Below are 26265 nucleotides of genomic sequence, written 5' to 3'. Positions count from 1 at the left end.
GAAAGGGTTCTTGAAGCTAAGGGAAGGAATGTTTTATGAATTGGAGGGAGAGAAGCAAAAGGTTGGAAAAAGAGGATTTTCATGCCCTACCAAGTGAAAAATAATAACTCTATACACTAAAAATACAAGCCAAACAGCATTAGTACTCATTGTTCACAAAGGAATCACTATAAGACAAGTTATAAATAAATGTTAAAAGTATTCAGGCATGTTCTACAGTATCCGAAAAAGCATCAAATGGTTTTCAATGATAACTGAATCTATGGAATAACCTCAATATTCCTAATATTTTTTAAAAATTGCATGTAACTTTATTACTAACAAAATATAAGTAGTACAATATGACTGGGGCGTTGCTCAATGAAAATATACCTTTGGACAAGCAAGACTCCAGATAAGATCAGAATGTAATTCAATTTACATCGATGATTTTCAATATTATTTTCTATACATAACTTTGAATGTTAAAATTCTGCTTCTCTAATCAGCTCCTACCTAATCACGTCTTCCAACAGCTCTCTGTCACGCTGCATCCACTGGACTGAGGTGCAGGAATAACAACCCCTTGTTTCTGCAGTTCACGTAAAACATCTAATATGGAATCCAGTTCCACTCGAAATTTTTCCAGTTCTTGATTCTTGCGCTGTGCCAGCCTTCGCCACTTCTCAACCTCCTGGGTTTGCCTTGCTTCAGTACTGTGGTGCGTTCGTTGGGCTGCCTGCAAATGAGAGGCAAGTCAGCACTGTGACTTCTTAGGCAAGGACTCAGCCAGCCCTGCCCCTTTGCAAAAACACGCCACTGCGTTATACTTGATGCTCAGTCTCAAAGCCCAGTGCTCACGTTAAGTGGAAGCAATTTGTTCTGAATATTACAAAAAAATCATTCTGGTAGCAATGAATTCCTTTAAACAGTTGCATTAATGACAGAAGGGTAGAATCTCTTATTGACTAATGAGCCGCAGGAGAATTTAACTTACCCTCTCCAAAGCAGCAATTAAAAGTTTGAATATTTAAGACAAAGCTGAGCATGTAACATAAAACCCTCTGTAATCAAAATGAACCTTTTGAATTACCATTTAAATGTGTTAATTAAAAGAACGCTCTGCAAGAGAAACAAACCAAATCTGACTGACGTGTTCTGGGCTGCCATTGTACTTTTAAAACCCACAGGTTCTATGAATTATCAGAAATATCTTGTAGACAACAAAGGCCTGAAGCTGCTGCAGATAAAAGTTTGAATTAATTTTGACATGAATCTATGGCATAATCCTATTAAATTACCCAAAATAAAAAGTGTCACAAGGTATCAAAATCTCCACACCATTATTAATTCCAATAGATTCTTTAAGGAAAACTCTGTCCCTTAAAGGTCATAATTACTGTCTGTAGTTTGAATCTGAGGATAACCTGTTATTTCTTTCTTCAGCAATTAGTTTTTCTACATTGTTCATTTTGTTACCATTCACCTGGGGGACTGTTCTCTGCCCACTGCAGATGATTAAGGGTGCAAAACTAAGGCAACAAAACCAAAAGCTTCATATGTAACAAGGCTAGTAGCACCAGGAAAGAGGAAATTACTTAGTAGTAATTGTTGCCTATACTATTACTTTTATTTTTAAAATACATTACAAAACATCTCACTAAATACTATAGTAAACACTATAGGTCAGGCAATGAATTCAGTGGAGAGAGATCACAGGCTAGGCAGCAGCAGACACTTTACAGAAATGGTAAAGAAATTCTCACATAATACAAAAGCAAATGAATAGCATAAAAAAATTAACTGTACTACAGTTGCCTTTAGCAAGACAGAATGTGAACAAAACTAATAAAATCATCGGTGGCAGCAGGGTTTGTTCTTAATCCAGTGACTTGTTTTATGCACAGCTCTTTTTGGAAAGAAAATTCAATATCTGATGTAGAAATGTATGAGAATAAAACCTTCTACCACAATACTGTACATGAAAGTGTATTCCTTGAGATTTAGCCTCAAAACCGCAAAATAAACTCCACAAATGAAGAACTACTACAGGTTTGATGATCGGCCAGTCCAACTGCCCTTCTTTGACTTCATATATTTAAGTAAAACCTAAGTTAAAACACTAATGAAAGATGGTCATATATTTAAGTGATGAAAGTGTTGAGAAAAAAAAAAGTTCTATATGAACTAGAAAACTGTTTTCAGATGATAGAAGCTCCCCCGATAGATAAAAAAATCAGGATGGAGGCCATGACATAAAATAAGATGGAAAAAAAAATATCAATGCAAAATTGTTTTACCGATTCAAATGTCAGATACAAGAAGCTGTATCACAAAGATCCAACCTTCAAAATCTGAATTTTTTTAGTTTGTGGAGGCTAATGGCTTTTTTTTGTTGGTGGTTTGGATATTAAAACCAGTATGTGGTAGACTGCTACAAAATTTTGCTATACTTTTAATGCAGCTTTTCTGAATAGGATTTCTAGAACTAGAAAATAAAATTACTGTTCAGTTGAGGAATATATCATAGCTTAACAAACTCTGCACTACAAACTCTCATCAATTTTTCAATAGCTAGCTTTCATTGTGTAATTGAAATATGAAATAACTGAATGATCCAAGGGACTTCCAGAGGTCATGCGGTCCAACCCTCTGCAAAAGCAAGGCCTCCTGAGATCAGGTTGTGAGGAAGTTACGCACCCGAAATGCGAGTCGTGCACAAGCAATCTTGATTACCACAGCAAGGACGTGCTGACGAGGACTGTATCTACATTCGCTCACATCAGCGGGCACCAAAGACAAAACCACGGCTGTATCAAAAAGTACTTCATCCCCTGCAGTGTGAGCTGAACAGGGCTGTGCAAAACCCATAAAGTTACAGTAAAAGCGATAAATTGCTCTTGAGAAGTAAATGCAGATATACTCTGGTGTACCTTTTGAATTTCCTGCTCTCTTTCTGCATGTCTGGTCTCTATATGCTTGATTTTCTTTTCCAGGCATAAGAAATGTTTCATTTCAGGACTCTGGCTCTCCTTAGCTTCTCTCAGTTCTTCCAACAATTTCGTCACCTACAGTTTGAGAGGATCGATGAAAATTGTTATCATTGTGTTAAGCAGCGTATAAAACAGAGTCCTTTCAAAGTGTATTTGCGTTGTTTAATCATTCCATTCAAAAGCTGCAGAAAGGAAGGCATAAAAGAGAAATCTCCTTTCTTCAAAAGCTTAACCAGGGGCTCAGGGACTTAGATCTTTCATTTGTAAGAAGTGGCCTGAGGATATGAAAATCTAGTCCTTTTTGAAAAATCCTGTTCATAATATGTTATGAAGTGATTATTCACAGTCAAATTTTATACTTCTAAACATACTAAAAAAATTAATAGAGAATATTACAATTAGATGTTCTTACACAATCCCTTCTCACACCCTGGATAAAGATAAAATATAAAATGTACCAGAGTATATCTAAGGAATAAATTAAGAAAAGACACGCTGCTAACAGACACAATTACAAACCCCCTTTGGTCTAATAATTGCTAGGTCAAATCAACTCTACCAGTGACTTACAACTGATTTCCTGATCCTCCCGAAATTCAGGTAAGTTTTCTTATAAAGCCCTACCGGTTTATTCTTATTCCTTGCCTATTTTAAGTAACTTGATATTTCTTCATTTAACATCATAAGTCTTTTTTGGTTCCTTTCTTAACGTGTATAAGTAAACTAAAGCGAAAGCTTTGAAGTCTCTGTCCTTTGTTATAACCCTTAGCTCCCCTCACCCAATGTATCTGAGAACTGCTGACCCTCTTCAAGCACTCAGCTGTCCTTGGTGCTCGGCTGCTGAATTCAAGCATCGCGTCTTCGTAAGATGTTGTCACTCTTACCGAGAAGTGACTCCAAGACGGCTTACTATTATTTCCATTTTTTAATGTGTTTTCTAAAATAACAAGGCTGGTGTTATTGCATTTTTGCCTGTCCATGACTCCGGCAGCTTTGAACCTGTGGGCCAATTTCAGCCCCATTTGTCAGAGGAGCAGAAGCCTTCGTTTGACAAGGTCTGTGAAACGGAGTGGCTGCTGCTTGGCTGCTACGTTGCCCCACTGAAGGGAAGGGCTGATGCATGATCTCAAGTACTTAACTAAATACAAGAAAAATTCATGCAGGAAAGATGTTATGAGGGGAAAAAAGCCCCAGGAGAAAATGGGCTCCATGTCTTTTGCCAGTAACAGAACTATGTTAAATACAAAGCTGTGCTACATGCAAGCTGTTATGCAAGAGAACTACACAGTTAATGGAAAACATCCATAAACAGCGTTTCTGAAATTAGTATTCAAATAACAATGTTCCAGGGAGCCTCAGAAAAAAAGTTTGCCTTTTTTGAGGTACCACCATTTTAGACAGAGGACTCAATCCTATCACAAATGGTAGTGCCTTTCTCTATCATGACTAATTCCATTTGCCGGTTTGGTTGCCTTCTTTTTTCAGCTCAACTTATTTAACCATTTAATGCTTAAAATGTATTTTACAAGCAGCACAGCAATCCTGCTGGAGGGCAAAAGCAAGACTTTTCTCTCTGTATAGTCTTGCAGTGATATTTGTAACAAAGGCACTCCATTACATTTTCTTAGATGCCAGCCCCTAGAACTCAGCCTGTAACATGTGGGTCAGGCAGGATTCTCTTAACCATCGCTGTCATTAATAATCTGTAAAGCAGTCACAGAAGAAATAAATTATTAACATTTGTCTCATTGTGCTCATTTGAGGCTTTATAAGGATGAAAATGAAAGCTCTTTTATTAGAATAAAGTACCCCAACTCCAAATTTAAATATACCTCTTTTTGTAGGAGTTCCTCTCGCATCTGTGAAACTAAAAGGGCTTCCTGATGTCTCTGTTGTTCACTGATTTGTTTTTGGAGATGTTTTATTAATATCTACAAAAACATTAAAAGTAGTTTGTCATTAACATAAATACCCATGACAACACGTGAAAACCTATGTGGGAAAAATACACCAAAAATATAATCAGTATTGTAGTACTGCAGGTATAAGTGATGCATGTATTAACAATACCACCTCTAACACGTGTGCATGCGTGCTATTTAACAATCCTCTACGTCTCAATCTTCAAGTTACTTTCCTCTGTTAAAAAAGGTTCTGAAATAATCTGAATGCAATAGCTTTCTACCTTCATACCGTGTATAAAACTTCTCCCAAAATTTTAATGCACAAATATAATCACAGAGCCCACGTTCTCTACAAGCAATCCAGGAGGTTCCTGGAAAGCGCTGATGACAAATTCCTGATCCAAGTGATAGAGGAGCCAGTGAGCAGAGGTGCTCTGCTGGGCCTTAAACTCGCGAACAAAGAAGGGTTTGCTGGGGACGTGACTGTCAAAGACCACCTCAGCTGCAGCGACCATGAGATGGTGGAGTTCAGGGTCCTGAGAGGAGGGAGCAGGCCAAAAAGCAAGATCACAGTCCTGGCCTTTAGAAGAGCAGACTGGCCTCTTCAAAGATCTGCTTGGAAGAGTCCCATGGGATTGTGCCCTGGGGGGGAGGAGGGGTCCAAGCAAGCCAGTTGACATTCAAGGATCGCCTCCTCCAAGCTTAAGAGCAGTCCATCCCAACAAGCAGAAAGTCAGGCAAAAACACCAGGAGGCCTGCATGGATGAACAAGGAACTCCTGGCAAAACTCAAACATAAAAAGGAAGCGTACAGACAGTGGCAATAAGGACAGGTAATCTGCGAGGAATACAGAGACACTGTCCGAGCATGCAGAGATGTGGTTAGAAAAGCCCAAGCCCACCTGAAATTCAATCTGGCGAGACCGGCAAAGGCATCAAGAAGAGTTCCTGTAAGTACCCAAGTGGCAAACAGGAGACTAGAGAAAACGTGGGCCTGCTGATAAATGGGGCAGGGGCCCTGGTGACCCAGGACATGGAAAAGGCTGAGATACAGAATGCCTTCTTCACCTCAGTCTTTACTAGCAAGACTGGCCTTCAGGAATCCAAGGCCCCAGAGACTAGGGGCAAGTCTGGAAGGAGGAAGATACACCCCTGGTGGCAGAGGATCTGGTCAGGATATCTCCCTCCTTGGAGATATTCAAAAGCCATCTGGGCATGGTCCTGAGCAACTGGCTCTAGGTGGCCCTGCTTGTGCAGGGGGTTTGGACAAGATGACCTTCAGAGCATCCCTTCCAACCTCAGCCAGCCTGGGAATACAGTGGCACAGGCCCATTTTTAAAACCATACCTTCAAAGAAAGATAAAGTTTACAGTAATATAGAAAGAAATAACTTTAACAGATATCTGTAAGTGATGAATGTATCTACTGTATCATACCTCTTGTGTTGAAATTCTGCTGTTTAGTTCAGCTACTTTAGAAGTAGAATACTCTTTTGCATGCTGGCAAAGAATCTTCTCCACTTCCCTCTGATGGGAAGCTTTCAAAGATGCAATGTATTCTGCTGTGTCTTCCTGTATCCTGAACAGAGTGAGAGGAAAAGAAGATGTAGTAAAGAAGCTAAAGATAGTTCAAAAATGCAGCAAAGTTTCTCATTTGAACATATAAAATATCAAAAATTTTAAAGGCGGCATGTCTTTGAAATTTCATAGCAAAACCTCACAAGATAGCACCACCATTACTTCTACAGCTCTGGAGGGATGACAAGGTGAGGAAGCCTACAATGCTGGATGCGTGCCTCTTAACTGGAGGCACTTAGAATACAGAAAACGCAGCCGATCATCTTTTTTGGTTCCTCTTGTAAAAAAAAAAAAAAAAAAAAAAAGGAGAGAAAATAGGTGCTTTTAAATCATAATGCAACTGTCCTATTTCAGGTATCTATTTTAGGACAGAATGTGTTGCAATCTAAATATGCCACATTTCCTCTACTTTGATCTAGGGGAGGCTAGGTGAAGTGTAAAGTTTCTACAGTTGGTCAAGTAAATCCCACTGAAAGCATACCCTGGTTTGAAGGAAACTATGTGTATCAAATATTAACGCTCTACAACACAAACGCAAAGCATCTAAGATGCAATGATTTACAGTGACATCTTTTTGCTCAAAAGCATGACGAGTTGTACTATTAATAAGAAGGATTAATCCATGTTTGCCTGTAGAAAGAATCATGACAGTGCACCGCTCTAAAAATAAAAAACAATAACCCCCCTCCCCCCCAAACCAAAACCAAACAGTAAAAATAAAATTTACAGAGAACACTGGCCAAGTATAAGCTAGCTCGACACATGGCTGACATGGCAATGTGTCACTTCAATCCAGCATCAGCCAACACTTTAACAAGGTTTTTAAAGGAACATGCTGAGCATTTACCTTCGTACGTTATTTTCAGAATAAGCCAGTGTTGCTTGAGACTTCACTCTCTGCTCGCTCATTTCGAGAGACAATCTTTCTAGCTCCTCTTTCAGCTGTGCATTTTCTTGCAGAACTTCCGAGAGATTAGAATCAGAAAAGGTATGCGGTTGGTATATTTTGTCATCATTGAAAATGCTTAGAAAGGGTTCACTGTTGCTGGAATTCCTTTTATCTGTCGCTGAGGTATTCTTTTTCAAGATCTCTGTAGAGTTTTCCTTATTACCTGTTTTATTTCTCAAATTATTATCAGACAACATCATCATCCTTTCTTTTTGAAGTTTCTCTACAGTTTTTGTAAGGTCTTGTATTTCTCTGGTTTTGGTGACTAGTTCTTCATTTAGTTTTAACAGTCTGTCTTTTGTGTTACCTTGTTTCATTTGACTGTCCGTGGATTCTAAGTCTTCATTATCCTTTTTACTTCTGAGTTTTAATTGGGAATTTTGACTTTTAAGGTTTTCAATTTCTGTCTGGAGGTTTTTAACAGTGATCTGATGGGTCTTCTTTAGATTCTGAAGCTCCTGTTCAAGTTCTGTAGAATTGGCTTTATCACCAGTCAGTTTTGGTGATTCACTCATAAATTTGTAGGCAAGTAGTTGCTCAAGCTCTACAAGTCTTTGCTCATACTGTATCTAAGGGAGGGGAGTGGGAGGAGGGGAAGAAAAAGCAGTTTCCTCAAGTGTACTTTTATTATTAGCTCTTCCTATTATTCTTTAAAGTTTCTGCACACCTGAAGCAAGATTTCACAAGACCTAATACTGATGTGTATCCTTAACAACACTACTCAATTGGTTCAGAAATCAGTAAGTGAAAAAATCACATGAAGCAAACTTAAGTCTGCTGTAAAGCAGAATTACTCAGACCATTTACTACAAAGTAATCCTCCACTCACAATGAGTGTAGTAACTATGGGAAAGAAAACTGAATTTACAAGAAAGTTATTCATTTTTATATAATTGAGTTCTCTTCAGATGTTACCAACTGAGATAGGCAAGATAACATCTTATTTTAGTACAGCAAGAAGTCTTTTAATTTTTTAAAAATCTGTCATTGTGTATTTGCCATGTGTCAGTTTGCAAACATTACTGTCACATGCCTCAAAATTGTACTTCACATTTTTAAAACCATCTTAAATTTTAAGAGGACATAAATAAATAAAAAAAAAGAACTAAATACGAATATAGAAGTACGAATTCAGAGAGACACAGACTCTTTCTTCCTAATGAGCTGAGGAAAACCTAACCCTTCTTATATAGCCTGGACAGCCTCCAAAGCATGATGAGTTACTCACGTGGAAAAAAGGAGGAACAACTGGGCAATGCTTTCCTTTCCTGCTCATTAAACACCTGCACAGTTCACCTTTCCCTTGAAGTAAAATGTCAGACTTCCATGCTTCCTAACACAAGTCTTCAGACTTGCTACCATGCAATTTTTGGAAAGAATGTTTAGTGTTCCCAGACGTTCCCTGCAGAAATGCTCAGTCGGCAGACCTTTGAAAGGACAGCCTTTGGTACAAGAAGGAATTAGGTAAGCAGCTACCTGACCCACAGGATGAAATGAACTTATCTGAATTGTAAGAATTAAATTATTATACCTCAAGAACTTGTCCTCTTGGTTTCAATACTAGTCTAACAATTTCAATGCTCTTTTCATCTTGGGTGCTAAACCTACTGAAATTCTGATTATAAATTCTTTGAATATTTTTTCCCTTGAATATGGTCTTTGCCTTTAGTTTTCACCACTACTCTGTGTTAGACCCGAGCAACCTTGTGACTGTTACTTGCAGAGCAGACTACTCAACAAGTCCTCAATTTTTACCTTTATTTTTTGAAATTGTTGTTCCATGGTACGGAGACTTCTTTTAGCTTCATCATCTTTACCTTCAAGTTCTGTTTCTAACTTTTTTATTCGTCTCTCCAAAAAATCAATTGTGTTTGTTTTAGCTGAATGATCATTAGTTTTCTCAGCAGCAGCAGCAGCATAAATCAAAGCAGGCAAAGAATTTGGGTACCTTCTTTTCAGAATTCCTTCCATTTCTCTGATCTATCAAAAAGAAAATTAAGTCAGAAGTCAAAAATAATAAAGTTCTAATGAAAAGTGAACGGAAATAAGTGACAGAATGTTAACAAATGTCACCCACTTAAGCTAGGTGAAGAATGAAAACTAGAGATGCATATGTTGACAATTTTTTTACATTGTTTACATTTATGTTATTGTTTACAGAAAAGCAAGACTCATCATCTCTTACTGACTGACTTGATATATCATCTTAAACAAAATATTGCTCTGGTCTTCAGATTGTCTTATGTCAAATGGACCTTTTATTTACTTCCTAGCACTTAGGTTCTATATGGCTCTTAATGCTGTTAAAGCACTTGCTCTTTTTCTAGACTTACATTCACATTCTACTTTTCCAACTGTTACAGAGATATTTCATAACAGTATTGAAATTATTCTCCCAATAACACGTTATATGCCTTTTATTTTGGAGTCTGCAATAAAATAAAACTAACACCTTGCATGCAAGACTAATAACAAGCCCCTCTTATCTATGGATAAGATATTCTTCACATTAGAATACCGCACAGGTTCTTTCTCATTTGTCCCACATCCCGACCAACTGCAGCTACCATTTCCTAAAATTCAGAAAGGCCCACTTCCATCTGACTTTTCCTCAGTAGAAACATGGATTTTAAGGTCTTTACTCCCTCAGTTTTCATGAATCTTGTAGGAATCTAGTAAAATTTAAACACCTAGTCTTGAATCAACTTGGTTGAAAGTGGTCATAATGTTAAGGGATTACTGAACATAGACAGGAGTCTTAGAAGACAAAGAGCAAGCTTGCGTATGCTTTTGACCTCCTGTCCCTTTCCAAGAAAATCTAAACAGTATTTTAATGTTAAAGGATTTTAAAAGGGCTATCGGTAAATAGCTTATTAGAACATAGTAGCAGAAGAGCTCTTTGTAAGTAAATAATTGTAGCTTTTTGTGTTAAGAGTGTTCCATAGCACAAGTTTATCACAGGGCTTCATTCAATGCTTTATCTTTATGAAAGGGCTGGTAAGTGTTTATCTGAAATAAAGGTTAAATGAAACACCGTTCTATTATTGCATACTTGTCGCTCAAGATCCTGAATTCTTTTAGCATCTGCTGCTCTGTCTCGCAAACGTTTCTTCTGTTGCACACACTGATCTCCAGCTTCAGCTCTGAGCTTCTCAACCTATCCAATTTATGAGAAAATATAATTGAAATATATATTCAGAGACATTGTTCTGCAGTACAGAAGTAAGCACTTCAAACACACACAATATAATGGAAGTATTCTGCAAGTTAAAAACTGGTAATAGTAATTTCTGTACTGATACTTCAGGTTCTTAAACTAAGTTACAGACTCTTCAAGCCACTTAAGATCAAAGGAGCTGAAAGTAGCTATGAAAATCTAGAAGAGAACTTCAGCTCTGGGACATTCTTGTCTTCAGATCAGTAAACCTTCTTTCTCCCATACTTCCAGTATGCAGGCTTGGTTAATAAGCTATAATATAAAGTACTACAGCGCATTACATGAATTCAGAGCGAGTTAAGGAAATGGTTTGTGATTTGCAAGGATATGCTCCGTGATGAGATACAGAAATAGCCAAAAGGCAACATTATGTTGTGCCTAAAGAAATGCTGACTCCCAGGATCAGGGGAAGGAACTGGATAGCTAATGCTCCTGCACTCCCACAAAGTCTGGCCATGAAGACTCAAAGCTTTAATTTAAAATTTAATTTCCTACCTTTATCAGCCACTACAACCACTGTACAGGGAAGTTACACCTTGTACAGTTGGAATTATTCCTATCTTGATTTCTCTCTCATGTTGGCAACGTTAGCATAAGTAATGCTTTTATGCCAGTATAGTCAAAGCTCTTCATTGTTTTTAAACACCAGTCCATCCTGGAGAAAATGCAAATAAAAATATTTTCTTTCACAGCAATGATACGTTGATCAAAGTTTGACATGATGGTGTTTAAGGGATCTCCTTCCCTGGCTGCTCCTTCAGAAGCACCTCCTTTCATCTGTGATCGCTCTAATAAAACACCATGAAAAAATTCCAAGATCAATTCTATTTTATCACTGGTAAAATTCTTCATTTCTGTGAATCCTAAGTCAAATCTACTGACAAGCAGGCAATGCAAATCTCAGAACTATTCAATATTCATGTATTAGTTTTGCTTGCTTTATATTTTGAGTGTTTTGGCTTTTTCCTCCCTACTACAGCAACCAGAGAATTTTTCTAAGAGAGAATTTAGAACCGGTACTTAAGAGAAAAAGTGTTGCCTATGCTACCATGGAGTAAAAAGGAGGAAAAGAGAATGACAAGAGGGATGTTCCAAGTTGTTAATGTAACAATGTACTTCCTTTTCTTAGTCAAGAAATTCGCAGGTTTTAAGGAAACACGTTACTTTTGTTTCCAGGCGCATCAAGATGTCCAATAGAAGCAAACCAGGTTTTAAGCATTCTGCACTTGCAAATCTCACTGCATACACAGTAATATCAATTTTTGCATATAAAGAGTCCACATTGGATTTAAAGGTTATAAAGAGTTTACATGCTTTTTCTTGAAAAAAAGGGATTATTGTGAAGGACAGAATTACATTATACTCATCACTAGAAAAGAAATAATTTTAAGTTCCAATTTCTTAGATAAAGCTAGACATTATCACCTCTAGTTTTAGTTTCTCAATTTCTTCTTTTGCATCTTTAAGACGGGCTGCATCTTTATCCAGAAGATCTTGATTTTCTGCATACCACTGAAGCCTTCTTTTTAAACTAGTAATTTCCTGTTTGTATGATTCTTCCATAACTTTAAATTCATAAGACTTCTCATCTACAAGAACAAAACATCCGTAATATTGTTTTATTAGTAATTATGTATTGAAGAATTAATTAGTCAACACTATCCTTCTCAAAACATTTCATACATTTACTCTTTTGACAATCCTGTTACTGCAGCAAAGTTTTAAAACCAGGCCCTAATTAGGATTTTAAATGCAACAGTATTGGAAAAAAACCCACCTTTTTTCTGTCATATATAGTAGTACTTAATGGTCCACAGTTTACCATGGAAAGTATTTAAAACAGAATCCCAGGGGAATCTATTCTTGATCATGTTCTAGTAAACAAATTTTCAGTAACAACAGGGATGACAATATAGAATATATGCTTAGATATGTATTGACCATACTTCTCCCATTTAGGGATCAAGCATTTTAAGAAGAGACATGGAGGTAAATATTACAGCTCTTAGCATTTGTGATACTTGATATTGGAAGTGAAAGAGTCCAGCTTCTGGCCCTCTCTCATTAAGAAAACTAAAGTCAAACTGGAAAGAGTTCTGACGAGAACATTGAAAAAAAGACACAAGGTATAAGTTATAGGTGAAAAATGGGCAAGATCTAAATAGGAGACTAAGATGCAACACAGTAAATCTTTTCTTACGAAGAAAGTTGTCATATAAATGGAATCATCTGTTTTCCATGCCCACTGGAAGACGGGCAAGAAACCAAGCTTAATAGGCAACAACAAAGAGTTTGGCTGGATACAAGAAAAGGCTTTCTAATTGAGTGCCAAAGGTACTGTAGCATGTCCTTCACTGTATGCTTTTATTAGAAGTTTAGACAATATTTGGAAAAGGTCTAGTTGCATTTGACTAAGTAATATTTTAATGAGAAACAAGTTTTGGTTACATTTATGTAGTGAAGCACAGAGTAGGCAAAATTATTCAACAAAATGAAGGTGCTTTACCTGATGTGGATGCAATCTGGACTTTTGCTAAATCTCTCTCCTTCTTTGCCTGCCCCAAGTCTACCTCAAGAGCTTGCTTATCTTGTTTGAGACGTCTTATCTCTTCTTGTAATTTAGTTTCTTCCTTCTGAGTTTTAGAGGAAACAGTAAGACAAGAAAAACTGAACACGCACTGTCATACAAAAAACCTGTACACACTTTGTCACCATAAAATGATTACATCACAACAGTTGTGTCAGACCACAGCAGCAATGAGGTTTTCTAGTTTTGGTATTATTCTCAGGCCTTGCTATAGCAGAGCATGGGGTTTTGAGGGAGGATGTTTAGTAAGCTTCATGTTAAAATTAAAGGTTTTCAGGAAAAATATTTATTTATTTTTTTAAAATAAGTCTTACATAACGGCCTTAGAAGTAGAAAACATCTGCCTTTTGAGAGGGTTAGTAAAGAAAACGGCTTTACTTATTTCTAAGACTTAAGACTGTAGCTTAAATGGACACGTGTATTGTCCAGCACTTCATCTTACCACACTCTATTTCTCACCATTTTCTGCAGGCACTCTCTGTTCTGTCTATGCGTGATCACTGGCAAACTTCAAGACTAAGTAGGACGAAAGGTCTCAGTACCAGTGCCACCTGTGGAGATGGAGACCCTTGGTCCTAGGAATCCATAGGTACAAGAAGCAGCAACTGAAGGACTGAGATTTTTGAGATTACTTGGTCAGTAAACAGACCAAACGTCCAGGGCCAGCAAGGGCCAGCGCGTGCATGTATGTGCGTTACTGCTAGCGAACTCCTACTCTGATCTGCTGAACAGGATCAGGCCACATGTGCTCCTTGTGTTTCCAACAGTACTGTCTGTATTTTTGTGGTGCAAGCAAAGGCACTAGACTCTACGCCCTCTGTGTGCCTGACCACATTTAGTGTGGTCTGTGTGTCTCTCTCCATCTTTGGATCCTGTGTTGAGTCTCATTACAGGTTGGACCTAAGGACAGGGAAACGTAGCAGCAGCACCCATGAGCTTGGAACTAGGGGAGCCCCTAAAGTCTTAAGAGCTCAGTCAGCTCTATCAGACCTGGAACGCCTCTGCTGGTTCTGGAGCTCACTGGATTCAGATCCTCTTATCATCTACTTAACCAGTTGTTGTTTCCAAAAACCAGAAGAAGCAGCTTTTAATTTCTAGTCTAACTATCAGATGAAGTATGTACCAGAACAGTCCCCCCAACTTGCAGTAAGCAGAGCAACAGAAGTTCCTGAAAACCTTTAATTTTAACATGAAGCTTACTAAACATACTCCCTCAAAACCACAAGCATTTGTAGGACTACAAAGAAAGTTACATGAATAAGTAACAAAAGATTCCTTTCACTCTGATGTTCTTTTCTAGAACTTACTTGGTACAGAGCAGGGATAAACATTCTTCTGCATTTGTCTTATGCGGGAAAACTATAAAGCTATCAACTACTCTCTGCAAGCTCTCGCAAGATATTTTAGAATTGCCAGAAAACATGGCAACACTGTACTACTTTCAGTGAATCTATGTCTTAGGGGATTACTTCCGAAAGTTCATTTGATGAGACACTTGTGATATACAAGCATGGCAAATAATTAATGCTGTAGAAGAATAGCATACTTCACTGCTTAATTTACATTATTAGTCTACAATACGCATGGTTACGTGTTTTTTGTAAGAACACATGAAATACAGGCTTGGTATATACTTACCTGTGCTGCTCGAAGCTCTGAAATCAATTCTGTGAAACTCTGATTTCTGGCTGGTTCAGAATCCTGCATGATACGTGACTGGATATTAGTCTTCTCTATCTTTTCTCTAAACAGTAACAGCAAAAACAGTTATGCAATGTGGTGATCTGGCATACTAACAGTGGCGTACTAAAAAACAAACAACCTCCCCCAAAATGGTACCACAAAAATCAACCTGTGCACACTCAAAACAAAGAAAGAAGCAACTATGCAGTACATCTTTATACCAAAAAATTTCACCTGCAAGGTGAAATCTTCTCACCTTGCACAAACTTGGCTTGCTGGGACTACACAAGGGAGGGAAACAAAACCTACGCTGCATCAGTGGAACTTGTCTACGGGCCTCTCCCAAGCAAAGATTTGTAAATTAGGAGTACCCGCAGTTGCTAGGTTGTACACACAATCCTCATTACTAGCACAGGATGCAAATCTTACAGGACCTACAGTGCAGTGAATCTCATGGTTCCTTCACTACCAGGATCTCTTGTGGCCCCTGATCCTCTGTGTATCTTACAACATTATCAAAACATTCTGACACATAAGCAGAGCTGTAATACCAGAACAAGTGTAGTATTCATATTACACATTTGGATATGAATATGAATATCTGAATTTCAGCACTGAAATATTCCCCAAATGGAAGACTCTAGTCTTCCCACAAGTCTGCAACATCAGCAAGAAGACAAAGAATTAAGTGCCCATAATCAACATAAATCAATTCTCAAAAGGAAAAGCAAAACCACAAACCCAAGAAACGTTGGAAAACATACACCTGATAGACTCTGCAGTGATTCTTCAAAAATAAAGTAATAAACACAGCTGAAAACTCCAGAGATTTTAGGTCAGATGTTTAAATGAGCCTACCTTAGGGCTATTAATTCAGACATTAAGCACTGATTCTCCTTAAACATTCGTTCCTCATTTTTTTTGTTTTGGATTTGTAGCTCTTTCATTTGTTTGTATAACCTCTCATTTTCCTAAGTTGAGACAGATAAAGTTAGAGAATGTTCATAAATTACTGTTTTACCCAGTTAAAAGACAGTTGTGTATGACTTGCATAGTTTGCCTACTGAAACAGTGGAAACAAACACTAAATGTTCTATTACTAAGTTTCCTACATGGATATCTCCTTTTATTATCTTTATGCTAAATAAAGTAGTATACAGTGACCTCTACAACCTTGTCCAAGTGTCTGCTCACTCTGGAGAGCCTAGGCCAGTTCCTCTGCAAAGCTATCTGAACTATATTCTAAAAGCATGGATGGGTGCTGATAGATCAGAGCTCAGCCTGCACGTGCTCCAGTCCTGTAGACACAAACCATCACCAATTCGGGATGCTCACAGCCACACTGGCAAGACATTGTGCCCGTACCAAGAAATGCTGCTGAGCATCAGCTGGAATAGTGGAAAAACTTGGCCCATACGAGACATGTGAAACACTTTTAAAATGTGCAATGCGTTTGCCCTTCACACCTAAATTTCACCCACCTTCTGGATAGCAAACTAACTGCTTTCAACAGAAAAGTAGTAACCATTAAATGATTTTGTTTCTGAAACTGGCTAGAACACAGCTCAATACCTGTTGATAACCTTGAATAATGACCTCTTGATCTTCAATTTCTTTTTGTATTTGTGCCAGTTTTTCTTCAGTGACAGGAAATGTTGCTGTATGATGGGTCCATCTCTTTTCCTGAGTCAGCTCTTCCATACTTCTTAACTTTCAGAAAGAAAAAGACACACAATTAATAAGAAAGCTTTGTTAGCAATATGGAATTCTCTACAAGACTACACTTTCATAATACAAATAGGTCAATGTTTTCATTAAGATATGAAAGCAGACCAATAAACCAATCTTATTATAGGAATATTATAGAAGCATTACAAAACAGAAACAAAGTATAAAAGGTTTGGGAAAAGATAACAAAGTTTTACCCTCCCTCTTCTGTTTTTATGTATCTAGACAGTAGGGTATAATGGAATAATCCTAGGAATATGTCACATAGACAAAACACAACATTGAAAAATGCATCATAAAATAAACAGCATCTCAACATACAGTACTTATCTATAACAAGTGGTATCTGTTAATCTCTTTTTTTTTTTTTTTACATAAGACTGAGTTAAATCTTTGTAAAAAACCTGCCACAGAACTCTCAAAATAGCAAACTAAAGGAACTCAGGATAACAGAGTTTCTCTCTGTAGAAAAAAAAAGATCAGGTCTTATATGCAATAAACATAACAGCGGGTATGCATTTACAAAGTAGCAGCGTGTGTGTAAATCTGGATTTTCTGCTCATTAACAACTCATGTAAAATAACATTAATTTTCAGAAGCAATGTTTCTCCTGTTCTATAGTAATGAGATACAAGATGATAAAGTACCTTACTCTGAAGAACATAGTTTTTCTGACCCAACTGAGAAAGCTCTTTTTCATGCTGTGTTTTCAATTCTACTATCTTTGTTTCTATTTCTTTCTCTTTTTGTGACACCGTGCTGGTTAGCTGTTGAATCAAATCACGAGCTGCGTTCAGGTCCTCCTCTGCAACTTGTACTCGTTTTAGCAAATATAGTTCTCTATCACAACTTTTGATAGGAGAAAACGATACATCCTAGTGAAGAGAAAAATTCAGGGAAACATTACACTGAGCTGATCGACGAGTGGAATTTTTGGTAAACAATTTTATTTAACTGGGTTGTCTGGCTCTCAACAATCACATAAGGCACTTGAGAAGAAAACAACATTCTAATAGCAAAACATCCTGCATTTACTTTAATGAGCTACTTTCTCATTTCCAAATTATGCATGAGGAAAACAAGCCAAAAAAAACAACGCGAAAAAAACCACCTCTCATATGAGAGCCACTACATGGCTACCAGAATTATTCTATTATGCATCTTACTTTTTGAAAAGCCATAATGATTTAGGTATTCAATGAATAAGTTTTCTATACAGTTGATAGGGAAGAAGGAAAATCCATCATGGCACTGCAAATGTAGTCATCTTGGAGAAGTCAGAAGATACTATTAAATATTCAGTGCCCCAAACAGTGGTACTATTTAACATTCATAACAGAATACTTTTAAGTAAAAGTTTTGTTTAAAATTTCCCCCTTTTCTACCACAAAATAGTAATTTTTAGAAATTAATAACCATTCTAAGTATAGAGAACCACCCAAGCAACTGAGAAGCAGTATGATTGTACTTGCATATTTTAAAAGCAGAACCTAGTATTTGACTAAAGGAAAGTCTTTATTCAGTATTTCAGCGTTTGCCAATCTTGTGATAATTATTAGAAGTCTTGACAAAATAGGCTTGCAAACCAAGATGTACATACTGTAATTAGGAGCATCGCTGATTATTACTTACATGCTGATATTGTCTACAATGCTCCACAGCCTGGTGTCCAAGATTATTAACAACTGATTGGTCAGACATAACTCTGTTAATACTTCCCTTCAAAGCTGGTTCACTTGTTGCAGATCTTATTATCCTAGTAGCAAATAAGGCTTCTTCATTTAGGCAGAAAGTAAAATAGAACAAAATTAAATTCAGAATTTAATGTCCTTTCAAAAAATCTATTCCCGTGATCTACCGCTTAGCATATAAATGAAGTATTCTACAACCTGAATTTTGAATTAAATGTAGAAATTTGAGAGCAATGAGACATTAAGGAAAATATTGTAGTTGTTTTTAAGTAAGGAACCAATGACAAGATAAAACAAAAAGCAAGGAAACAACTGAAACAAGTAGCTGGACAATAAATCCTTCATGAAACAAGGTTAACCTCAGTTCTCTGCTTGAGAAGTGGTCAGTTATCTAAACATACAGAAATACAACATATTTCAAGCTATGGTGAAGGCAAGACACAGCAGTTTTCAAAATGGACTTCGGAGTGCAGACAGCATACAAAGACATGCAACACTCATTTGCTGCAGCAAATAGCAACTTGACTGGAAATTAAAAATCAGGGAAGTTTCCCCTAGAGAGTAAATAACATTCATGGAACTATCCACATCTTAGTCTTCTGAAATACAGATAGTAAGTACAACTGGCATTTCATTTTTGCCTCTAGCAATTTAAGCTAAGAGGTCCTGCTTAGGAATGTTATACCTGGAAACAAACAGGCAATGACCATTTTCCAAATTTAGTATTTTTACATTTCTCACTCTGTCCCCTCACAAAGGTGCTCTCTTAGCACTGATGATTAGGGAGTTCTTTGATTCAATGCCATTCTCTTCCTAGCTACAGAAGTCCCTGCAGAATGCAAGCCGGTGAGATTAACTTCTGAAGTCACCTGAAATTGCTACGGAGAACGGTTATAGCTAGAGAGGGAAGAATATGTTTGAATGAGGCTAGTGGCCTCATTTTCTCGGGACTCATCATTCACTTCACCATCTGAATCTGGCTGTACACCCTTCTCTTCTCCAGGGAGTGCCACAGCAATGCACTGAGGCACTAAGGTCCCTTAGTTTGACAACCGCCACTGAAGCATCTCCCTAAAACAGGCAACATAATCCTAAACTGCTTTTCCCAACGCTACTTGCAGGGTTTTTAAAAGCATTACATGCTAGAAGTGTGCTAAAACCTAGGCATCTGTGGGGTTATTATCCCATGCCTCCGAGATAGCAAACATCATCTGCACAGACACTAAGCTGAATTATCTCATTAAACTCTTCAGACTTCAGCCCAAAATAAAAAAAGTTCAGTCCTTTACTTGCAACTCAGCTTTCATTGGACTACATTGGTATTCTGCTTTCCTTACTGTCATAAGAGACATGAACAGAAAATATGACTTTCTTTTTAGTGCTTTCTTTGACCTCTAGGAAAGCAAAGATAAAAAGAAGCAGCTGAGAATAGAAATTCAGCATCACACACAGAAGTCAGTGTGTTAGCAAATCTTTGCACTTACTGTAAGGAAAAATGTAACTTGTAGATACTTATTTTTGAACACCAGCTTTTTCTATTGTTTTGGTCCTACCGGTGAACAATAGGTAAGTCTCAAACATAGTGGTGGTATATGTGAGTGGAAATGAAACAAGACTATAGTGCACAGCTTTATTTAAGTGTCTCTCTTCCAGCAACTTCATATTGATACAGAAAAAAAATCAGTACTTAATTGCATTTGGGTTTAGATTTCTTCTACAACATTTTGAAATGTGTTTTTTTTTTTTTTCTTTAAATATGAAGCATGAACAGCAAAGCTCTCTGGCTCTTAAAACTCAGACTTCTTAAGATAGAATTACCTTTAGATCTTGCTCTATCTGCAGGACTTTTGGCTTTCACACTGGTCTTTTTGAAAGTTTCTTTTGGTGTTTTCTTTTCATTAACTGGAAAAGACTGTTTTGAGAGTGAAGTACGTTTCCCATACCCAGAACTTCTAACCACCCCATGAGGACCATATGAAGATTTCCTTTTATGTAAAGGTGCTGGACTTCTGATATTCTTGTATAACATTGGTTTAGTTGTCATTGATTCCGATATTTCATTCTTCAAGGAACATGACCGAAGAGCCTGTGACAGAGCACATCTGTTTAAAACAAGGTTTAGGCTCTAATGTAATCTGAAGCTAGCTTTCACTACCAAAAGAACATAGAACCAGTTACCAGAACTACACACTTGTAAGACTTGGGGTGGTGGGAAGCATTATTTTTAACCAAATTAATAGTATGTCATTTTTCAGAATTTTACTACTTCAGAAGTATATGTAGTGCAAGTATTTTGTACTGGCTCCGTTTAATTGTTCTGGGAAGTTGTATTACGTTACAGGATCTGTAGCTTACCAAAGCAGGTAGCTTGTGACTGAATGCTAATCACATTGAACACAGAAACTCAGCAATGAAGAGAGGAACAGTGGCAGGCAGAGGAACCCTGCTAAACTTGGTCATCAAAAACAGAGCACACAACTCCTAAGACCAGCAAATGAGAAGCTTGGCCTATCGGCCTGGTGGGAAATCCACCAGGATGAATCAGCCAAACAACCTCTCTCCCTGCAATGCCTTGCAGTCAGAACAGGTAATTGCCTAAAGGTCTGTGGGGCTAATTTAGGGGATGCAAGAAGAGAATCTGGGGATGCAGGGAGAAGATTTGGGATTGTGTAAATCTTGTTATGGATTGTTTGAAAAGATTGTGAGAATGTGCAAAACTTCAGGATGTTTAGGGAAAGGAAAAAAAACAGGTGAAGGGAGAGATTAAGGTGGATCAAGTAGGAACAAGTGTGGGAAATAGAGGGGAAAATAACATTAAAGAAGCTGGTGACATGACCAGGTTGCTGGTCAGTACGCTTGTCTGACTAAGCCCAACATTGATCATTGCAGTCTCTCCTATATTCTCACTGAATTGTATTTCTAACTGTCCTCTCTGTAGGTACGCTCTCTATTCTGAGCCCATGTGTGTTTATACGTGTTCCCTCAATGGGAACACATGCTCAGACTCGCTACGAGCTTGAGCTGGGGACATGGAACCGCAGCAGCCTTGTGCATATTGGGCTGGGACAAGAAGAATCCCGCTGGTCCCCAAGTCCACTGGATTTGGATACCTCTAACAATAGCAATGGTAACATGAGAGTTTCAAGAAAAACAGCAACAGTCTCTCAATTTTGAAACATCAGAGCATAATCAAATGACAGGCAGTCTAAAAATATACACATTTTAAATGTATTTCCATATAATAACAATCTGGTTGATATTACTTACTTGTTTAGTTTTGCTGCCTTGTGAAAGCAGAGAGTCTTGTACAATTTTTTCTCTTAGTACATCAGGCTGTACTTCACCGGTCTGAATTTCTTTCTCAGTCCCCCTCTGAAAGTTATCATCATTCACAACTGTCTGCAGAAAGACACTCTCTTCTTTGTTAAATTTGTCAAGTAAGTTTGTCTCCCAAATTGTATTATTCCAGTGCTCTTTAAAGGGCAAGTGGCTGACAAGGTCATTTGCTGTGCTGCCTACCAGTTCCACAGGACTACAAGAGAAAGGAATAAAGTCACATATAAGACGACTTTTACCCTCTGTTTTTCTATCACTCTGGAGAAAGTGGGCTATTTTTCCTTTAGGCACCAGCTGTAAAGGGTGTTTGAATTTGAAAGAGCCACCAGGCTTCTTTTAAGAACAAACTTGCAGATTTAGTCATACAGATTCACTCCCACGCAGTGGAACAAGAGCCATTTCCCAGGAGTGACTGGTTTTGTGGAGGTACCAAACTCGGCTACAAGACGAACACCTGCAAGCACACAATTAGTGCCAATAAAACAATGAATGGTCATTTCTGCCGGGTGCAGAAAAACACGATAAACTCCCCAAACTCATTTGCTAAGCATAATCTATTTCTGACAGTTCCAGGGCCTGTGCTCTCTGCTCTAGACGCAACAGCTGGAGCAAACCAGAAGGAGATACAGAGCATAGGTTAGTAAGAATCATGAGAGTAAGCGGAGTAAGAGGATTTGATCTTTGATTATGGATGCTGGAGAGCTGGGATAGGATGGGGGCTGAAATCCGTATATGTTGGAGGGAAAAGAGCAGAAGACTGAGAAAGCAGCAATCCTAGCAGTGGTAGCTGTGAGAGTGAGGAACACTCCTCCAAATGATTTGGCAAACATTGCTGCTTATCACTCAAAGTTTGGGAATCCCTGGTCTAAACCAACTAACCCTGTACATTCATTTTACAATTTACTGCAAATGTGACAATGCCAGTGCAAGACATAATGAAATTTCAGTATTTAATTAGGGAAAAAGATGGATGAGTTATTTAGTAAGCTGTTTTTTACAAATAGTTAGTGGACTTAAGTTATTACAATTCCTAAAATGCATTCTGAAATAAATACCTTTCACGCTCTGCATCAGAACTTCTGATGTTACATGAATGTCCTTTAATTGGTTTCATCAATTCTTCCACAGTAGGTAAATCTAATTAGCGCAAAAAAACAGAACCAAAAAAAACAACTTTGGAAAAATATTTCTGAAAAGGACAACATTTAAAAATGTTTCATAAATGGAGTATTAGAAATTACTAGTTCACTCATATCACATGCTTGTACAATACATGCCTTCCTTTGAGGTATTTACCTGATTCAATAGTTGACATGTTTTTTGAATAGATGTCACTGTTTTGTGAAACACCTTGCACTAAGCATTCCGAGACTGCCATTGCAGAATCATGCAGTTTTTGCTCATCAGTGTCTCCCAAAGATTGATCAACATGATGGTATGCTTGGTGTAACGCTTCGATGTCACTGGTGGTTTGTCCATAAGTGCCTGTGAAAAATGCAGGTTCGTAAGAGACACTACAGGATTTTCTATTTTGGGAAACATCCCAGTGGAGCCCGTGTTTCAGTTATTAGCTTGCTCTATTATGTGGAGAGAACAGTAATTTTAGTTATGAAAAATATATTTTAAAATCTCATTTTTACTATTAAAAAAAACAGTTGCCAGGTTAATTAGTACATACTAAATAGTCTCATCTACAGTTTGCATGCCTCTCCAACCCCCTCTCCCACCTCAATATTTTATCAGTACTAAAACTAACAGCATATGTGATATAACTATTTTAACAGATGCAATCAGAGCCACGCTCTGGATACAAGTGGCATATACTGTTATACAAAGTTTGATATGAGAATGCATTTTATAATTGCGTTCAATGCTGTCACAGAAGAATTTTAGCTATGATGAATAACCAAACGAGATAGTATTTAAAAATCAAACTGCAATGTCAAAAGCAACTTCACAATAACCAAGTGTAAAAAGGTGTATTTTTAGCAGAAACTTGACTTTTTCCTGAAATACTTCTTCCTTTCAAGCTTTGTTACTAAAAGCCAAGGGCTTCATGTTCACTGATAACCTCAGAACAAATGAAGACATCAGAGCCACCTATTCTACTAAAGAAAGATTTTGGGGTTTGGGTTTTGTTATGTGGGGGGCTTTTTTGGTTGGGTTTTTTTTTGGTTTGTTTGTTGGTGTTTTTTTTTTTTTTAAAGCAACCCTTACCTGCTTTGTTCATTTCAATTCCATTCGTTTCTTCAGGCAGATAAGGTTCACCTAGAGCTACATCTGATGTTTCAACGGCCTTTTGAAGTTCTGTAGTTGAATCTTGTGAATCAAGTAATACAACTAAAACCAAGAAGATAAATGTTAAAGAAAACACAACTCTGTTATTTATACTCTGTTTACACTGGAATTAGAAGTATACCAAACCTTATCTTGATGTCCTAAACATGCAAAAAAAATTGCTATATAGATTATTCTAATGCCATTAATGGTAAACTGATTAACTCTGATTGTAAGCATCAACATCTGAGTACTGACTAGATGTAGCAATAGAAAAAATCACATTGCTGATCACTTTGAAGTGCCAACATGTAGGTTAATTTTTAATCATTTGAGTCCAACAGACTTTCACCAGAACACAATAAAATCAGGTGAAAAATATCAAAATAGTGAAAAATCAGGTAAGCAAGTTTCAAGAAGTTACATTTAGTATTGTTCTACTGATCAAAGTTTATAGTTTACCTTTAGCCAGCATGCCAGCGTTTGCTTCTTCCTAACAAAAATAAAGAAAAAAAAAAAATTATTTTTTGAATTTCAGGGGGAAAAAAAATCTGGTTGAACTTTAAAAGTTGGTCTAAAACCTAAGAACAGTTCTTAGAACTTAGAACTGAGCTGTTCTTCGTGTTCCAAGAATATGCACTTTTCTAAAACTCTCCTTAGGATGCCAAAAGGTCCTCAACATCCTGTACTCTATAAACCCTCCCACAAGTGACTGGAAACTAAACGCTACCCCACATAAATGGAATAATATTTTGTCACCTTTCTGGTTGTCTTACATTGTAATTTGAGAAAAGAAAATAATGTAGCAGTAAGTACATTATTTCCATTCTATTTGTTCTTTTCAAACATTTATTAAAAATACTATTTTAATAAACTTACATAAAGGAACTAAAAACCCCACATTTATCTTTTACAGGTGAACACACAGTGCTCTATAGACTCCTTTTGTAAACAACCAAATCAGAATGTGTGCTCGAGGAATGCACCTGCTGTGCTCCAGCCACATGTGCTCTACCTCAAAAGACCTGACTAAGCCAGTTGACAATAACAGCCCCAAAGATCATCCAGGGTAGATTTTGGGTCCTTGGTCCAAACTGCTTCTCTGTACAGAAACTCCCTCGGTCTGTGTCACTTGCTGGTGTTGACACCATGTTAATAGTTCCGAGAGAGACATTAATCACTACCCATTCTGAGGATAAGGCTCCAGCCTGAGCTCATCATTTGTGTACTCGCATCCACAATTCTTAATTCAAAGAAGTAAGCAGGAAAACCCTCTGAAGAACTTAATCTTTTCAGTGATTTATCACAGGAAAGTGTATATCCTTAACAGAACAATATAGTCCCAGGACCACTATACTCTTTTCTCTCAGATAGTACATACTATATAAAGGTTTACTATGTTTAATTTTATACACTGCAGAGCTTTTACAATTCATGCAAGTAATATAAACATTTGGTAAGTTATACCTGTTCTTGAGGACTTAAATCAACTCCTGACATGATGTTTTGATCCACCTGATTTCCCTCAGTTTTAAAGGCAGGATTAGCATCTGTTTCTTCTTCAAAATCTTCACTGTAGCTGCCTGAAGACCAAAATAAACATCAAATAGAAAGAATATTGAAGGAAGATAAAGCAGTGAGGGAAAGCTATTTCCTTTTCCCCAGTCTCTCATCCAAGAACAGCTACTGCCACTATTACTCCTTTCACAGAGGCAACAGAAAGGTTTAGAGACTGGGTGCGGTACCAGAACTACAGGAAAAGACACACATAATATCTCTAAATTCAAATGAAGTTTGTCTTGTGATCAGATATACTTTACCTCTGTCTCCTCAAGTTGTACTTGAATTTATTCAATCACTTTCTCTCACTTAGAGGTGAAATGATGCAATTCCCCCCCTAGCAGACTAAGTACTCTGTACATCCACCTTGACAACTCCAGCAGTTTTTAGGCTCAGAATCTGCAATTCTGCTTCCTCTGACCTGCTTTGGTGGCCCAACAGCCACTCTCAAGAGTAAGCATTATTTAAAAACAGAAGTGTGTCACAGAATGAATTTTACAGGCAAGCCAAATGCTTTTCCTTCAGTTACCAAGAACCTTCCATGAGTTCTAATTCCCTGTGGCTGTATCTCCTCGACTCAGCTCCTGTGGTTACAGGCTTCAGTGTCTGCATTATCTGTAACGCTTAAATCTAGAAGCATTGCAAACCACTGGTTTATAATGAGTTCTTTCTGTGTTTTGTTATCAATACAACTGACACACAGTTTAACTCATACGTAAAAACCACTCTATGAACAGTCATTATTTCAACTTTCTTTTTGGTTTTGGACCTTGAGAAGTCTGATC

General features: G+C 37.5%; 1 protein-coding gene across 1 annotated transcript in view; it reads right to left on the bottom strand.

Moving 5' to 3' along the window:
* Nucleotides 1–466: 466 nt before the first annotated feature.
* The window catches only part of CEP162 (centrosomal protein 162kDa), a 43717-nt gene continuing 17918 nt past the window's right edge, over nt 467–26265 (bottom strand). Inside the window, exons 7-27 of the mRNA XM_009697835.1 lie at nt 25388–25503; nt 24383–24413; nt 23861–23983; nt 22940–23128; nt 22699–22780; nt 21575–21839; nt 20126–20393; nt 18249–18391; nt 17264–17491; nt 16461–16598; nt 15747–15859; nt 14844–14949; nt 13125–13251; nt 12044–12207; nt 10454–10558; nt 9157–9381; nt 7300–7970; nt 6312–6453; nt 4805–4903; nt 2913–3047; nt 467–718 (exon numbers count right to left, since the gene is read on the bottom strand). Coding sequence (XP_009696137.1) covers nt 500–718; nt 2913–3047; nt 4805–4903; nt 6312–6453; nt 7300–7970; nt 9157–9381; nt 10454–10558; nt 12044–12207; nt 13125–13251; nt 14844–14949; nt 15747–15859; nt 16461–16598; nt 17264–17491; nt 18249–18391; nt 20126–20393; nt 21575–21839; nt 22699–22780; nt 22940–23128; nt 23861–23983; nt 24383–24413; nt 25388–25503 — 3689 coding nt within the window. The 3' untranslated portion in view covers nt 467–499. The remainder of the gene's footprint in view (nt 719–2912; nt 3048–4804; nt 4904–6311; nt 6454–7299; nt 7971–9156; nt 9382–10453; nt 10559–12043; nt 12208–13124; nt 13252–14843; nt 14950–15746; nt 15860–16460; nt 16599–17263; nt 17492–18248; nt 18392–20125; nt 20394–21574; nt 21840–22698; nt 22781–22939; nt 23129–23860; nt 23984–24382; nt 24414–25387; nt 25504–26265) is intronic.

Source organism: Cariama cristata, unplaced genomic scaffold (assembly GCF_000690535.1).
Source record: "Cariama cristata isolate BGI_N322 unplaced genomic scaffold, ASM69053v1 scaffold16243, whole genome shotgun sequence".
NCBI lineage: Eukaryota > Metazoa > Chordata > Aves > Cariamiformes > Cariamidae > Cariama > Cariama cristata.
The sequence above is the reverse complement of the archived record's forward strand: the minus strand, read 5'-3'. Positions and strand labels throughout refer to the sequence as shown.